This window comes from Pseudorasbora parva, chromosome 20 (genome assembly GCF_024679245.1).
Source record: "Pseudorasbora parva isolate DD20220531a chromosome 20, ASM2467924v1, whole genome shotgun sequence".
NCBI classification, from domain to species: domain Eukaryota; kingdom Metazoa; phylum Chordata; class Actinopteri; order Cypriniformes; family Gobionidae; genus Pseudorasbora; species Pseudorasbora parva.
In genome coordinates, this window is record NC_090191.1 from 20,030,584 (window position 1) to 20,046,784 (window position 16,201).

A 16,201-nucleotide genomic window follows, 5' to 3' on the forward strand; every position below is an offset into this window, starting at 1 on the left:
TTCAGTATCAAATTGTCATGCAGATCCAATGTTAAAATCATTGTTATGATATTGCAAGACAGACATACAGAAATACTGACAGAACAACTGATAGATATGTTCTGCTTGTGCTTGGAAGATATAGGCCTACTAGTGACACAGATAGACAGACAGACAGACAGACAGACAGATAGATAGATAGATAGATAGATAGATAGATAGATAGATAGATAGATAGATAGATAGATAGATAGATAGATAGATAGATAGATAGATAGATAGATAGATAGATAGATAGATAGATAGATAGATAGATAGATAGATAGATAGTAGACTATATTTAGTAGTATTTAGTATTTTATTTACAGGCAGATTTTTTGTTTGTTGATTGTTGACATTCTTGACAGAGTCAAGTCTCATTCACATATAATTCAACCATGTTTAAAAAAAAAAACTCCCATCGGTGTAAAAACATTACCTAGCATACAGGCAAGGAGATATACAAACAAGTAAAAGTTCATTGTTTTTGTTCTCCAGTATATTCATATAATGCAGTCATTTCGTAGTTTGTATAGGAGGCCTCTTTGTGTTTTCCATTTTTTTTAATGTTCTTAAAAAAAGGTAATTCAGGTTGTGCCCCACAAGCGAAGAAAAGAAAACGTACTTTGTATTCAGTAAAATCTTCCAACCAAGTAGGGTTTCAAACAAAACAATAATACAAAACAAAAAAACAAAACAAAAAACAAATGCAGTTCTTCAGATTTTGAATAAAAAGGGTTTAAAATGTCTGTTGTATTTGATAAAATAAACACAAAGATAAACACATCACAGTTGTAAGACAAACTTCACAGTATATCAGTCTGAATGAAGAGAGACATGTGTGCAAAACATTTCAAAACAACTAAATAATACTACTTGACAGTGGAACTGAGAAACAAATATAGATGCAGGATGGTGAGCATGTATCTCGTTTAGTCCGGTGACCCAGAATCGCACATTCTCTAGCTGTTTGTCAGCTGAGTGTAGACACAACATAACCACCTCCTGTGCCCTCAGTGTGTGTATCCAGCATATTGTATTTGTTCAGAAAACCAGAAACCTGCTGTCTTAAACCCAGAGCTCTCCAGCTGACTCACACAATGACCTATAGATAGTCATGCCTCGTTTTCTCTTTCAAGCTTCTTCAATGGTTGATTGCATAAAAGCTGATTTTGTAAATGACCTACATGTTTTTCCATTACTAAATGTATAGGTTTTAACTTATACTAGCTTAAAAAAATTTTAACACGTTAGCACATTTTTGATTTTGGATATGAAGGAAAGTTGTTAAAGTTAAAATAAACATGAAATATGAATAAAAAATTAGCAACGTATCTAAATAATAACTAGCTGAGAGTTAATCCAGGAAAAAACAAACATCTGTTTCTGTTTGCCAATATAATTTAAACATCTGAATTCTTGGATTATTATATATTATTGGTTCACTAAAGTGCTGAAAAGGTATAACCAAAATAATTAATAAGAATATAAAGAACTAAACAAAACAACAAAAAAATAAAATAAAACTAAAGAACAAAAGCAAACAAAGCAAAAACAAAACCGAACATCGAAACAAAAAAGAAAAACAAACATAAAAAAACAAAAATCAAAATCAAAAAATAAAACAAAGAACAAAAAAACAAACAAAGCAAAAATAAAACTAAACATAAAAACAAGAAAATAGAACAAAGAACAAAAACAAAAACAAAGAAAAAACTAAACAACATCAAAACAAAAAAGTAAAACAAAGAACATTGTAAAACTAAACAATACAAACAAAAAATAGAACAAAGGGCACCAGTTTCTATGATTCCTATTAAACTTCCATTTCCGTATCGAATTGTCGTGTATGCAAATCAAATGTTAAAATCATTGCAAAAATTTTAAAAGTACCAAAATAGGAGTTTTCCTGAACATCAAGCATCTCCAGGGTTCTTTCACTCCTCATTCTTGTTTTCCACCGTCTTTAGGACTGAATCTTCGCCCAAGATCTTACACAGTTCATTCAGTCTGAGCTGCATCTCAGGGATGCCTGCGAGCTGAGACTCTAAGCGCTGTTTTTCCTCCGTCAGCGTGAGCCGTGTGGCTGTATCTAGCTGCTCGAACCGCCAGCCGCCCTCCCCGTCAAACTGCAGCAGGTGTGTGTGATATTTCCTGTGGATGGTAATAAAAAATAAAAAATTCAATATATAGTTTATGTATGTACAATGCATTCCATGCATTTTTTGCAGTAACTGGCAAAACATTCCTTTAAGGATAACGCTTGCAAAGAAATTCCCTATAATTCCCTACTAATTCAGGTTTCTTCAATAAATATTTGATAGTGCTTTCATATTAACTACTGTACATATGATTTTTTTCATATGTATTATATTTGAAAATATGTCTTTCATTGTGCTTTTTATATACTACACTCAAAGCACTTTACAATTTGCATTCGTTACAATGAATGCTGCTAAAGATACAATTTGCATTTATTAAGTACAATAAAAGAAAATGATGTTGAATGCTGACTCCTAAAGACATTTTTTATGCAATGTCTCTTGCAATGAATTATTAACTGTTCACACTCTCCACTAGCCTAGAAATTCAGACGCACCCTAGTGGCAGCAAATCTAATCTGCCACGAGTATCGTCTAGGAACTCTCAACACACCTCTGAGCTGTAAATGCCAAACTCTGGTCGGGCCAATCACATTGTGTATAGAGTCGGTGGGCGAGGCTTAACGTTATGACGGCTGAGTTGTGCTTGTGTGCTTCTAGTAAACACAGAAACTGGCGAACGGCGGACTTTCAAATCAGCTTTGACCGCAACTCTGGAAGACTTGGAGTTAAGCTTTTCTTTGAGAAACGAACAAAGAGCGGCACTGAAGTCATTCTTAAAAAGGCATGATGTGTTCGGAATTTTGCTGACCGGATACGGCGAAAGTTAATCTGTCAACTAGCTCTGCTTCACCTTCGTTGCTCTGGTTGGTTGAAGCGCTATCCAATTGCGTGCAGAGGTAGTTTGAAAGACAACCGTTTATCCCGCCCCTCGGATTGAGCCCTGTCAATGGTGAGTTTCCAGACCAAACATCTTGATGTGGGTCTGGCTTGTCAGGCTAACTCTCCACTTATGGGATTGACAACAGCATTTAATAGAGTACAGAAATGTCTTGTTGAAACATTAACTAACAGTAGTGTCTCGAATACTTTCTGTATGAATGTGCAATGTGAGTCAAGCCCATATCCTGTTACCAGCAACAATAACAACAGTGACCAAAGTAATATAAAAGATGGGCGACATTCATAGAACTGAAAAGCACTTTTATTATGACAAGAGTCCAAATGAACCACCAGTTCATCTGTCTAATCTTCATTAACGACAGCTTATATATCTCAGTTCAGAGTGTAGTAATCACAAAAGAAAATAAAACTGACAGGAACAGCTCTTGTGGAGAATTACTGGATCTAGAACCTCAGATGACACACAGCTCAAAGTGAAACCACACACAAAACCCCTTAAATACACATGGTAGAAATACATTAGTGCAGCAAAGAGCGGCTCTCTCTCACAGCATGAGGTGACAACAATGTGTCCAGTCTGGTCCAGTGGTTTTTCCGAAAATGCAGTTGTAAGTCCTGAAAATGTACTGTTGCGAGTTCGGTTATAGAATACCTTTTTTCACTCCTGTAAAGAACCGTACTGTGAGTGAACTTAAGCATATTGTGGACTCAAATACAAGACTAGCCACTGTATTCTGCTGCTGTGTGCCATTTTGTTTGGGATTAGTTTTCAAGAGCTTTTAAAGTTTTATGGTTCTTACCATAGAGAAGGTCTATGGGTGATGGACAGCAAGGAGATTCCAGCATCCTTTGCAGCCTGAAATATTTTACCCTCTACATCAATGCTGACAGCACTGGTGCACTCATCCAGCAGAGCATACTTGGGCCTGAAAAAAGGTATCACTTATATTGAAGGAAAAAAAACAATCAACAATACAATTACAATACAATAAAATAATATGTGCAATGACATCTTACTTGTGGTAAAACATGCGTGCCATTCCCATCCGCTGCTTCTCGCCTCCGGAAAGAACATCTTTCCAGTCCATCTCTGCATCCCATCCTGCAACCAGACACAAGAGTGAACTACCTCCAAAACATTCTTTCATACTTTTCATTGGACTAGAATAGATTACTGTTGCCCTTTCAAAATAACTATGATGCAATGTCCTTTTTTTTCTGGTGGTAAGCTTATTATGCAGCTCACAATAATTCTTTCATGGATGAAAAAGAGATTGAATTGGTGAAATGCTGGAGTCATGCAAGGTGGGAATTACATATACAAACCTCCTTCCCGGGTAACTATGGGGTTTAAATTGACAATGTCCAGAATGACTTCCAGGTCGTTGTCTCTGTAACCCTTGTTATGCAAGTCATCCAGAGAGTCAGGGTAGATGACCTGGTCTCGTAATGTCCCGACGGACATGTATGGTCTGGAGAGACGAATAAAACAAATGTACATATTATGTCAGGTGGACTGAAGTTTTTAAGGTTGTGTGGTATTATATGTGTGGTGTGGCAGACAGACTGAATGTCATATACACCTAGGATGACTTGAGGGTGAGTAAATCATCAGCTAATTTTCATTTTTGAGCGAACATTTTTTGTTTTGACCCTTTAAAGAACATGAAAATGATAACTGTGTCAGGCTGAAACTAGCAAAAACCACTTGCATCTGGCAATGCTCACTGGGTGTTTGATAGGGCCCTATACATTTCTGTCTAATATAAAGATAAGTATTAGCAAAACAAAAAAAAAAATCATGGTTTGTAAAGTATACATTGATAGCCATAGAAGCGGCAAAAATAATTTTTCAACGTGTTTTATTGATATCATATTCTACACACTGTATAGGTAACTATAAAGTTTACTTTAATCTTATAATATTGTAGGTCCAAAATGGATAGTGCCCCAATGTTGTCGAATTTCTTAGTTTTGAAGCTAGCCTGGCACTAGGCGATTAGCGCAGAACCATACATTTTTCACATGCAGTTGGTTGGGGGAAAAATAAATTATTAGACTTCTGCTAAAATTACTTTTACTGTGATTCGACCGAAGGTAATGGAGGACATTATTTTAGGACTTCAGAGAACAGCCTCTGGTTCAGAAAATGGCTGTATAATGCTGAGGTATGGTGCAGTTTCCCTTGCTTTGTCAGTGCGTATAAGCTTTAAATTAGTTTGTTTCTATAAATAAAACAAATATGAGGAGGACTTATAATCCTAATATTACCCCTCTCAAAAATACTAAGTGTATGACGCCCATGACTGAGAGAATATTTAGAGGCTAGGTATACAGGTGCTGGTCATATAATTAGAATCTCATCAAAACATTGATTTATTTAATTAATTCCATTCAAAAAGTGAAACTTGTATATTATATTCATTCATTACACACAGACATATTTACATTTCTTTTAATTTTGATTATTATAACTGACAACTAAGGGAAATATCAAATTCAGTATCTCAGAAAATTAAAATATTGTGAAAAGGTTCAATATTGAAGATACCTGGTGCCAAACTCTAATCAGCTAATTAACTCAAAACACTTGCAAAGGCCTTTACATAGTATCTCAGTCTAGCTCTGTAGGCTACACAATCATGGGGAAGAGCCAAAAGTCCTCCAAAAGAAGACCACTGACAACTTGCACATGGAGGGCAAGACACAAAAGGTCACTGCAAAAGAAGCTGGCTATTCATAGAGCTCGGTGTCCAAGCACATTAAAGGAGAGGCGAAGGGAAGGAAAAGATGTGGTAGAAAAAAAGTGTACAAGCAATAGGAATAACTGCACCCTGGAGATGATTTTGAAACATAACCCATTCAAAAATTTGGGGGCGATTCACAAAGAGTAGACTGCAGCTGGAGTCAATGCTTCAAGAACCACTACGCACAGACGTATGCAAGACATGGGTTTCAGCTGTCGCATTCCTTGTATCAAGACACTTTTGAACAACAGACAGCGTCAGAAGCGTGTCACCTGGGCTAAAGACAAAAAGGACTGCTGAGTGGTCCAAAAGTAAATTTTGCATTTCCTTTGGAAATCAGGTTTCCAGAGTCTGGAGGAAGAGAGGAGAGGCACACAATCCACTTCGCTTGTAGGTCCAGTGTAAAGTTTCCACAGTCATTGATAGTTTAGGGTGCCATGTCAGCTGCTGGTGTTGGTCCACTGTGTTTTCTGAGGTCCAAGGTTAACACAGTCATATACCAGGAAGTTTAAGAGCACCTCCTGCTGCTGACCGACTTTATGGAGATGCAGGTTTCCTTTTTTCAACAGGACTTGGCACCTGCACACAGTGCCAAAGCAACCAGTACCTGGTTTAAAGACCATGGTATCCCTGTTCTTAATTGGCCAGCAAACTCGCCTGACCTTAACCCTATAGAAAATCTATGAGTATTGAGAAGAGGAAGATGTGATATGCCAGACCTAACAATGCAGAAGAGGCGAAGGCCACTATCAGAGCAATCTGGGCTCTCATAACACCTGAGCAGTGCCACAGATTGATCGACTCCATTTTACGTCACATTGCTGCAGTAATTCAGGAAAAATGAGCCCCAACTAAGTACTGAGTGCTGTACATGTTCATACTTTTCAGTTGGCCAAGATTTCTAAAAATTCTTTCTTTGTATTGGTCTTAAGTAATATTCTAATTTTCTGAGATACTGACTTTGGGATTTTCCTTAGTTGCCAGTTATAAGCATCAAAATTAAAAGAAATAAACATTTGAAATATATCAGTCTGTGTGTAATGAATGAATATAATATACAAGTTTCACTTTTTGAATGGAATTAGTGAAATAAATCAACTTTTTGATGATATTCTAATTATATGGACCAGCGCCTGTATAGATAAATAGCTAGCAAACTAGTTAGACAGATAGATAGATAGATAGATAGATAGATAGATAGATAGATAGATAGATAGATAGATAGATAGATAGATAGATAGATAGATAGATAGATAGATAGATAGATAGATAGATAGATAGATAGATAGATAGATAGATAGATAGATAGATAGATAGATAGATAGATAGATAGATAGATAGATAGATAGATAGATTGCACCTGCAGCACTCTGTAAATATTTCACTACTGAGGACTCTGGTTTCTATCACTCAGCAGTTCACAAAGCTTTAGTTACGCTGTCTCTGACTCTAGTTACAGCAGTCAAACCCTGAAGGTGCAACATCTGCAATATGGAACAGAGATGGAGGACAGTAGCTCTGTTCTGAAACCTAGTAAGCTATTTACCTCAATGGCATTATAATGCCTCATGGGTGAAGTAAATGTAATGTGATTTAAATGTATCATTATTTATATTATAACAATATTGTAACTTATTTATTTTGTTATTTAATTTCATAAACCATATTCTGCAACAAAAACAAAAACATTGGCATTATGAAAGGTAGAAAACACACAAAAAACAGCAGCAGACTAGTTTTTAGATTTCTGCGTGTGTGAGATACCATGGGTAAGTGTTGTTTGTACCTCTGTGGGATGTAGAACATGTGCTCAGGAGATGGTTTTTGCAGTAGACCACCGTACACGGGCCACAGGCCACTGAGGATCCGGAACAAAGAACTCTTCCCGCATCCATTTGGCCCTGTGATCAGCAAATGCATCCCTTCCTCTACCTGCACACAATATCCAGTTACAGGAAACATGGTACAGTTCTCATGGTTAAGTAAGAGGTATATAACTGAGAACAAGCTACCTAGACAGCTGTGTGAACCTAACTAAAGCAATTCAGAATTAATTTAGAAAGTGTGGTTGGGTGAATCGCACATACAATTCATTCATGCAATTTTGAGCGTGACATGGTTGTTGGTGCCAGAAGGGCCGGTCTGAGTATTTCACAATCTGCACAGTTTACTGGGATTTTCATGCACAACCATTTCTAGGGTTTACAAAGAATGGTTTCAACGTTGCCTGATTGCCTGTTGTCTGATTTCAGTTGAGACATTCAGATGGTAGAGTCAGAATTTGGCATAAACAGAATGAGAACATGGATCCATCATGCCTTGTTACCACTGTGCAGGCTGGTGGTGGTGGTGAAATGGTGTGGGGGATGTTTTCTTGGCACACTTTAGGCCCCTTAGTGCCAATTGGGCATTGTTTAAATGCCACGGCCTACCTAAAAATAGTTTCTAATCATATCCATCCAGGCTATTTCCAGCAGGATAATGCACCATGTCACAAAGCTCGAATCATTTCAAATTAGTTTTTTGAACATGAAGTTCACTGTACTAAAATGGCTCCCACAGTCACCAGATCTCAACCCAATAGAGCATCTTTGGGATGGGGTGGTACGGGAGCTTCGTGCCCTGGATGTGCATCCCACAAATCTCCATCAACTGCAAGATGCCATCCTATCAATATGGGCCAACATTTCTAAAGAATGCTTTCATCACCTTGTTGAATCAATGCCATGTAGAATTAAGGCAGTTCTGAAGGTGAAAGGGGGTCAAACACAGTATTAGTATGGTGTTCCTAATAATCCTTTAGGTGATTGTATATTGGATATACACCGAACAGGCATAACATTATGACATTCCTAAAATTGTGATGGTCCCCTTTTGCTGCCAAAACAGCCCTGACTCGCTGAGGTATGGACTCCACTAGACTGTCTGTCTAGAACAGCTTTCACTCCCTACGTGCATCAATGAGCCTTGGCCGTCTATGACCCTGTTGCCGGTTGGACCACTTATAAGGGATACTGACCACTGCCGACCGGGAACACCCTACAAGGGCAGCAGTTTTGGAGATGCTCTGACCATCACAATTTGGCCCTTGTCAAACGAGCTCAAATCCTTACGCTTGCCCATTTTTCCTGCTTCTGACACATCAACTTTGAGGAATTTTTTTCCCACTTGCTGCCTAATATATCCCACCCACTAACAGGTGACGTGAGGAAGAGATTTTGGATCTTTGATTATTTGGAACATGATGGATGCATACCCAAAAGATATGATTATTCTTAACAAATTAATTAAGTCTGACATCAATGTAAACACAGCATCATATATAAAAAAAAGACTTAAAATAGCATTGATAGTTATAACACAAGTTTAATTCTGAATTAGTTCTTTATTGTTACTTTGCTTGGCAACCATATACAACACCAAACAACATTCCCATAACCTTGTCTTGACTTGTTTAAGCCACTTCGTGTTTCTGAGTTGCATGTGCAAATATGAAACTATGATCTGATAAAAGCAGAAACATGTCTATGCGGTACCATTGCACTGTGCAAAGTGTATAGTCAATAGTTATCAATACAGATGCTTATTCTTGGTTATCTTACCTTAAAATTCAAGCAGGACACGACCACATCTCCATTAGGAGTGATTATAGGCACATTTTCACAGACTATACCTTTATCCACATCAATCACTTTGCCTGTAAAAACAGTAGAAAAAAAGAATCTGAGTTTTAGAATAGATTCAAACTTCGAGGTCTTATCTCTTATTTAACTTATCTCTCATTGAAAAGTTGTTGTAATGGTAATAATGTTAAGATTATTTTTTTATTTTTTTTTATCTATCCTGTACTTTTTTCTTTGGTTATTTTAAACCTATATGATTTTTTTTTTCTTCGGTGGAACACAAAAAAAGATATTCTGAAAAAAATGTTTGAGGAACCATTGACATTAGTTTTATGGTAAAAACAGAGAGACATTTCTCAAAATATTTTATGTTCCACAGAGAAAAGAAAGTCATACAGGTTTGAACATAATGGTGAGTAAATGATGAGCAGAGCTGCCCTTTATTCATTAGACCTTTGATTTCCAGAGGCCCGTCGATGTGCATCTCAGGTCGGCTCCCGCTTATTATCTCCCCTGCAGTCGAGGTGGCAGATGAACGTTTGTATATTCCCCTCTGGACTTCGTCAAATACCAAAAACATGTTGTGCACACGTGCTGTATAGCCAGCTAACTCGGTGACCTAAAGCACACAGAACAAATGTATGTGATTGGAGTGATAGCGAGACATTTGGAGGTCAGGGTGACTCAACATCAGATAACATTGCTCAACTGCTGTTTGACAGATCCAAAGTAGGTGACCAGGTATTTGGGCCACTTATGTAAAACATTTCTGCATCCTAGCATCAATAATGCTAATCAGCCGTCGCTAAACCTATTGTGTGAAGTTTATATTAATCTGTTGCACATTATTGGCCTGAGTGGTTGATCTAATCCAAAGCATGTGTTAGGAAGTGTTTAGCGACTGTTTTTTTCTTATTTAGGCAGACACACTGCATCCCAAGAGCCTCGGCAAGAGACATTATACTTTCCTTTGGGAATCAATGGAGTCAACAATAAAGATTCCTCTCCTGAGAGCAACTTGCTAACTGACCTTTTAAAGGGTTTAGGAATCTAGAGATGTTTTTCCATTACTAGCTTGGTGTGCTTTGCTATACTAAAATTAGCAGTGTTTGCTAATCCAAACATTACTGTTGCTTGTGATGTAATGGAAGTAAAGACAGATCTTTTTCTTCCGCAATGAGACTTTCGAGTGAAACAGATTATTGAAAAGCCAAAAAGAAATATAGGGTGGACTTGGTTCATCCGTTATTGATTTGATGAAAGCCAATCTTAATGCAAACACATCCTGACCCGCATACATTGTCAGAGTTAAGTCTTTAATTTCACTGGGCGATCAGAATGATGTTTCCACCAGCTTTTGCATGTTTAGCTCCTAAACATTGTCTGTAAAGACAACCTTTCCAAATTTTTTGTTAGGAGTACGTCATCAACAGTGTTGCCAAGTCTGTGGGTTTCCCACATAATTGAGCTCCTTTGGGCTACGCTGTTGGTGGGGCTGTTTTTATGTCCGCTGGTTGAAGCAACCTCAACTATGTAATATTTTGCCCTGGGCATGAACTTTTTTTTCTGTAAAAAACCCACACATATTTTAACCCATATTTTAATAAATAAACATGATTGGGCTTGTTTTGGGCTTGTTTTGAGTAGAAATCACGCAGGATTTGTTGTGAAAACCTGGTAACCCTGATCATCAATGTAGCCTTAGTTAAGTTATTCTTTTGTCCGGCATGTTTCCTTGTAAAGATTATTATTAAAAACTATATCTATTTTGTGCTCATTGCCTTTTTGCACTCATTACAACCACCGACCGTGACAGAATACTGAACCATGATTGGATTCATTTTGTGCAGCGTTTTTCTTTCTTTTTTCCCTCTCCCTCCCACGAAGGACCTACTCACTGTTCAACTACTGTGCCTGCCTGAAGCAGAGGAACCAGTCACTGGAGGACTATCCAAAGTACTTTTTAGATCTGCTGTGCCTAACTCACTACCTGGTTCAAGGCACGCCTTCTAGTGAACGGTCCTAGTGGGGATTTCGCTGGTGAATAATCAATCTGCTTTTACCATCTGCCCAGCGGAGGACATTCACCAGCCCCACTCTGAACCCAGAGCCCAGCAAGCCACCGCCCACACTGTATGGATTGAATGGCAGAGCCCACCGCAGACAGAGAGCTCGAGTCTGCCGTGATGCATGAGTCAGTAAAGATGACTGAGCATACCACTGCCCCAGAGCCCGAGCTCCACAGTGAGTCAGGCCAGCAACAATAACTGAGATTGGACAGCTCTGAAGAGTCTCCAGTGTATCCAGAGATACCATCCAGCATCACTCTACCACCTCCTATTCCAAAGCCAGCCAGTCCATCAGCCATGTCAGCTCCTCCCTGTTTTAATCCACTCTACTCTACTCCGCAGATCCGTCTCAGGTGTTCTGGTCACCAGCTCTGCCTAGTCAAGAGGATCCCCTGGATTCGCCCTTCAGCCTTCGAGTCCATCGCTCCATCCCGGCTAACTGCCTAGGCTCCCCCAGGGACCATCGGCCTTCCTGGAGGGGGGCATACTGTAACGTGTATGCTCTGTTTTGTTCTGTTTTATTATCATAGAGGTTTGGTTTCCCTGTTTGTCTGCTTGTCCTAGTTAGTTTCTCTGGTTATTAATTGAGTTCCAGCACCTGTTCTGTTTAACATTGATTACACACCTCATGTATTTAAGCCCTGTTTTTCCTTAGTTCCTTAGTCCAATCGAATCTTAGTATTATGTGCTTATGTTATTCTTTTTTCCATTGTGTTTCCTCGTGAAGATTATTATTCAAGACCTTGTCTTCTGCTCTTATTACAGCCACCTAAAGTGACAGCAATAGTATAGCAATGGCCTAAATGCATAGCAATATGCTAAAAACCGCATACTGTAGCTGGCAACACGACAGCTGGGTTTACACTAGCAAGCACTGCTCACATTTCTTGAGAAAATGCCAAAATGTTAATTAATAATTAACAAATCACATGTAGGGCTAGGTGACAATTTAGAACATAATATGCTATTTAAAAGGTCTGAAATAGCACGATGTCGTGCTTTATAGGGTCTGTAGTTGTAATGGACGCATACGCAGCATCTGTGAAGTGGGTCTGACTGATGCTCTGTTCAACAGATGGTGGATTAAGTTGCCCAGTAGGCTTAGTCAACAGAGTGGCAGCTGATATTAACACAAGATCACTAGCCTGTACGCAAAGATTCCCAGCTTTCACTGCTGTGTGACATCACATCCTTTGTGATTTCAGTTCCTAAAGGCCTGTAGCCATACTCCAGCCCTTGTTCTGTCATTGCTTTACAATACAATTATGTGATGAAATATGACTTGTTCCTTGATGTTAATATCAAAGAACAATCATAATAAATGTCATAATAAATGTCATAATCAAAATCATAATAAATGACTGTGGAGATAAATGCAAGTTAACAAAAGGAACATGTTTAATATCTTACCTCTTTATAAGAGGACATGATCCTTTCAATGGCATCGGCTCCTGAGGCCAGTAGATTGCGCGCTGTTGTGAAGGCCTCTGTTCTTTCACTCACCAACACTTGTGTCTGACCATCAGCCAGCTCTTTAAGAGACAAATGGATTCGAAATATGACATCTACAGTAATACAAAGAGTATATGCAATAATAAAACTGTAGAAGCGAATAAACTTCTACATTTACCATTGTCAGCGAAGCCAGTTGCAGTGATGATGGGCACTGCGACCATAACCAGACCACATCCACTCCAGACGTACTTCATGAGGAACTGCTCGATCATGATGTACCACAGACGTTTTGACAGAATGAGGTTCATCTGCTCCGCCAGGGCACTGTAACACTTCTGCAGCTGCCTCATCTCCACCTGCCACATGGTAACAACCAAAGAACAAATAATCTAATCAAGCTTTCAAAAATGTTGATCAAACTAATATTCAAAATTTGTCTTGGGAAACATTTTTTATAGTTAAAACATACGCAGTTATATGAATTTCTGAATTTGTCAATTTAGGCTACTTTAATTCTTCTTCCATGATTTGGAACTTAAAATGAATCCACAATCTTCTTTCTGGCACTTCCCAACATATTTTAGACCCACTTTATATTAGGTGGCCTTAACAGCTATGTGCTAACATTGTAATTAATAATTTGATACAATGGTGTACATACATGTTTTTACATGGTACTTACATTTTCAAAATTACCTGCATGTAATTACATTTGTAATTAATTTCTGTAGTTACATTTGTAATTACACTGTTGACACTTCCCTTACACCCAACACTACCCTTAAACTTACCAGCCACACCTGTCCCTAACTTTACCCGTATCCCACCTCAGTATCAGCAAAAATGTTTTGCAAAACAACATGAACACAATAAGTACATTGCACTTATTTTTTATGTAAGTACATAGCAGTTAAGGCCAGAGGCGGACAGTAACTAAGTAAATTTACTTGAGTACTGTACTTAAGTACACTTTTTGAGTATCTGTACTTTACTTGAGTATTATTTTTTCCGGAAACTTATGACTTTAACTTCACTACATTTGAAAGACAAATATCGTACTTTTTACTCCACTACATTTCTCTCAAGGTCCTCCAAGTCAAAAGTCGTTTCTGTAGCAGCTTTGAAAGTCAGTGGATGATTTTTTTTTTTTCTTCTTTAAAATGTGTTTGAGTTACTCTTGTAGGGTCTCATGAAGTTCAATGATTTCCCAACATTTTTTGAACGCTGATTTATAGTTTATAGCAAAATGGAAGACGCCGGATGTCAAAATATAAATTTTGTCGAGTATTCACATAAACAAAGTTGATTATGTCTTAAGTGAAGGTAAACAGTTGGAGAATATCAGATGTGTATCAGTGTATTGGATCCATGCATTCGGCCAGCTTTGTAACTTTTATACAAGTATTTAAATGAGTTTAAGTTAGTCGTATGCTAGTATGTCGGATGGAGCATCACTGACTGGCTTAAACCATGATGACATAATGTGTATTTATACAAGAATAATAAAATAATGTGTTGATATAAAAAAGGAAATTTAATTTTAATACTTTTGAAAACAAATACTTCTGTACTTTTACTTAAGTAAAAATCTGTTTTTACAACTTTCACTTGTAAGGGAGTAACATTTGACCAGTAGTACTGTTACTTTTAATCAAGGAATGAAGTTGTGTACTTTGTCCGCCTCTGGTTAAGGCAACCTAATATAAAGTGGGGCCCTTTTTTTTTTTATTATGAGCTAAAAAGTAAAATGCACATATGAAATGCACATCCTCATGCACATGCGTACACTGTTTCTGAGACGTTATGGCCCCTATAACTATAACGAAGTAATCACATTTGCAATATATGATTGATGCATTTCCTAATGCCCTGCCATAAAGAGCAACAATCTGTTATATATTAATATGCATTATGTATTTCCTCACCGTGTGCCCCCTATAGAAGGCTATCTCCTCTGCATTGGCTATGATTCTGGAGTGCACATATCTTAGGTAGCCCTTCCTGTGCGCCTCCTCCGCCACCAGCTTACCGAACCTCGGCGAGCAGGCGCGCAGAACCTTCGCCGTGACGAACACCACCAGACCCGCTAACAGAGTCGGTCCGGTCGCGTTCGCACCCCGAGATCTCGCGGTCTGTATTAAAGTATATGAAGTCAGAATCACGTCCAGGATGGGTTTGGTGAGGTTTGAGTACAGATGCGCAATGGACTGCGAGAACATCATCACATCCTCGGTCAGAGACTGGTCCGGGTTCGCCAGCCTCCCGTCCATATTACTGACCTTATAATATGTCTGATTGGTGAAATACGTTTTATACGCATGATCGACCAAACGCGTGCGGAAAGCGAGCGCGAGCTTGCACTCCAGATAACGGATCGCGCTGTTGACGAATGTGGCCGGGATGGCGATCAGAAGCCATTTCATCAGTTTGATCATGAAGCTCCGCGGTTGCTTCTCTACGATCGTTTTCACTATTTTACCATCCAAACCTGCCACGTAAATAGACAGAAACGTCCGTGAAACGAGAGCTACTGAATGTAAACATAGTAAACCCAGTTCTTTAGTTACAAACCTCGGGAATACGATTTTAACCAGTTCAAGAACCTGCTTGAAGAATTCCGCATTGACACCGGGTGATTTGCTAAGACCGGACACAGTCTCTGGCGTCGCCTTATGAGTAGATACCAATCCATTCTCGTGTCCCGGTGCAGATGTGCTGTTCTTGGTTGTTTTCCGTTGATTTATTTGTCTGCAGATGATGGGGTAAAGCGTTTTCGCCCCGTATACCGCGGCCGCCAGGAACGCAGCTCTTTTCGCCGCAGTGCTCTGATTCCATCTCACTTTTGATGCCGCATGTAGGATGTTGCTCATTTTTTATCCTGCTTTTACAAAAACAAGTGGCTTGCAATCGTCGATTTGTTACGAGTTACATCCATATAGCAATTCGATGCCTTAAATAGAGATATACATACAATTCATGGCACCGTAAGGTTGAAACAGCACCGCTAGGTAGATGCTTCCGTCATTTGGGTTTTCCTCATTGGTCACACCCCCGCTTCACGCTGATTGGTTGCAACACTTGACGTTTTTAAATATAACGGAATGGTCTGATCCAGAACCATAGAAAAAGTTTTTCAACGGCTCTGGTCTGATCTATCCAGTGTATTGTTACAAACTCTTTCAGTTTAAAAGACATTATTTTTTTTATTATATACTGATAATAAAAAATAGACCCCTGCCCTGGAGTATATTCATTTTATTTATTTTACATGGTAAATTCTCCAT

The 16,201-nt window shown here is 38.5% G+C and overlaps 1 protein-coding gene across 2 annotated transcripts; it reads right to left on the reverse strand.

The window, feature by feature from the left end:
• Window positions 1-318: 318 nt before the first annotated feature.
• On the reverse strand, window positions 319-15,947 carry LOC137049155 (ATP-binding cassette sub-family D member 2). Of its 2 annotated transcripts, none has more exons than XM_067427547.1 (10): window positions 14,843-15,947; window positions 13,093-13,273; window positions 12,873-12,994; window positions 9,847-10,012; window positions 9,373-9,467; window positions 7,557-7,702; window positions 4,350-4,495; window positions 4,041-4,125; window positions 3,824-3,949; window positions 319-2,172 (listed from the first exon to the last, which is right to left on the reverse strand). In XM_067427547.1, the coding sequence occupies exons 1-10, from the start codon at window positions 15,785-15,787 to the stop codon at window positions 1,956-1,958; spliced, it is 2,229 nt and encodes a 742-aa protein (XP_067283648.1). In that variant the 5' UTR covers window positions 15,788-15,947; the 3' UTR covers window positions 319-1,955. The 2 variants fall into 2 exon arrangements, with proteins under 2 accessions (XP_067283648.1, XP_067283649.1); XM_067427548.1 differs by having other exon boundaries at window positions 15,489-15,625.
• Between the last annotated feature and the right edge of the window lie 254 nt (window positions 15,948-16,201).

Coding starts and splice junctions, on each gene's coding strand:
- LOC137049155 (XM_067427547.1), bottom strand. CDS start 15,787: ATGAGCAACATCCTACATGCGGCATCAAAAGTGAGATGGAATCAGAGC. Junction 12,995..13,092: donor AACTGGCTTCGCTGACAATG/GTAAATGTAGAA, acceptor TGTCTCTTAAAG/AGCTGGCTGATGGTCAGACA. Junction 4,496..7,556: donor ATGTTCTACATCCCACAGAG/GTACAAACAACA, acceptor TCGTCTCTCCAG/ACCATACATGTCCGTCGGGA.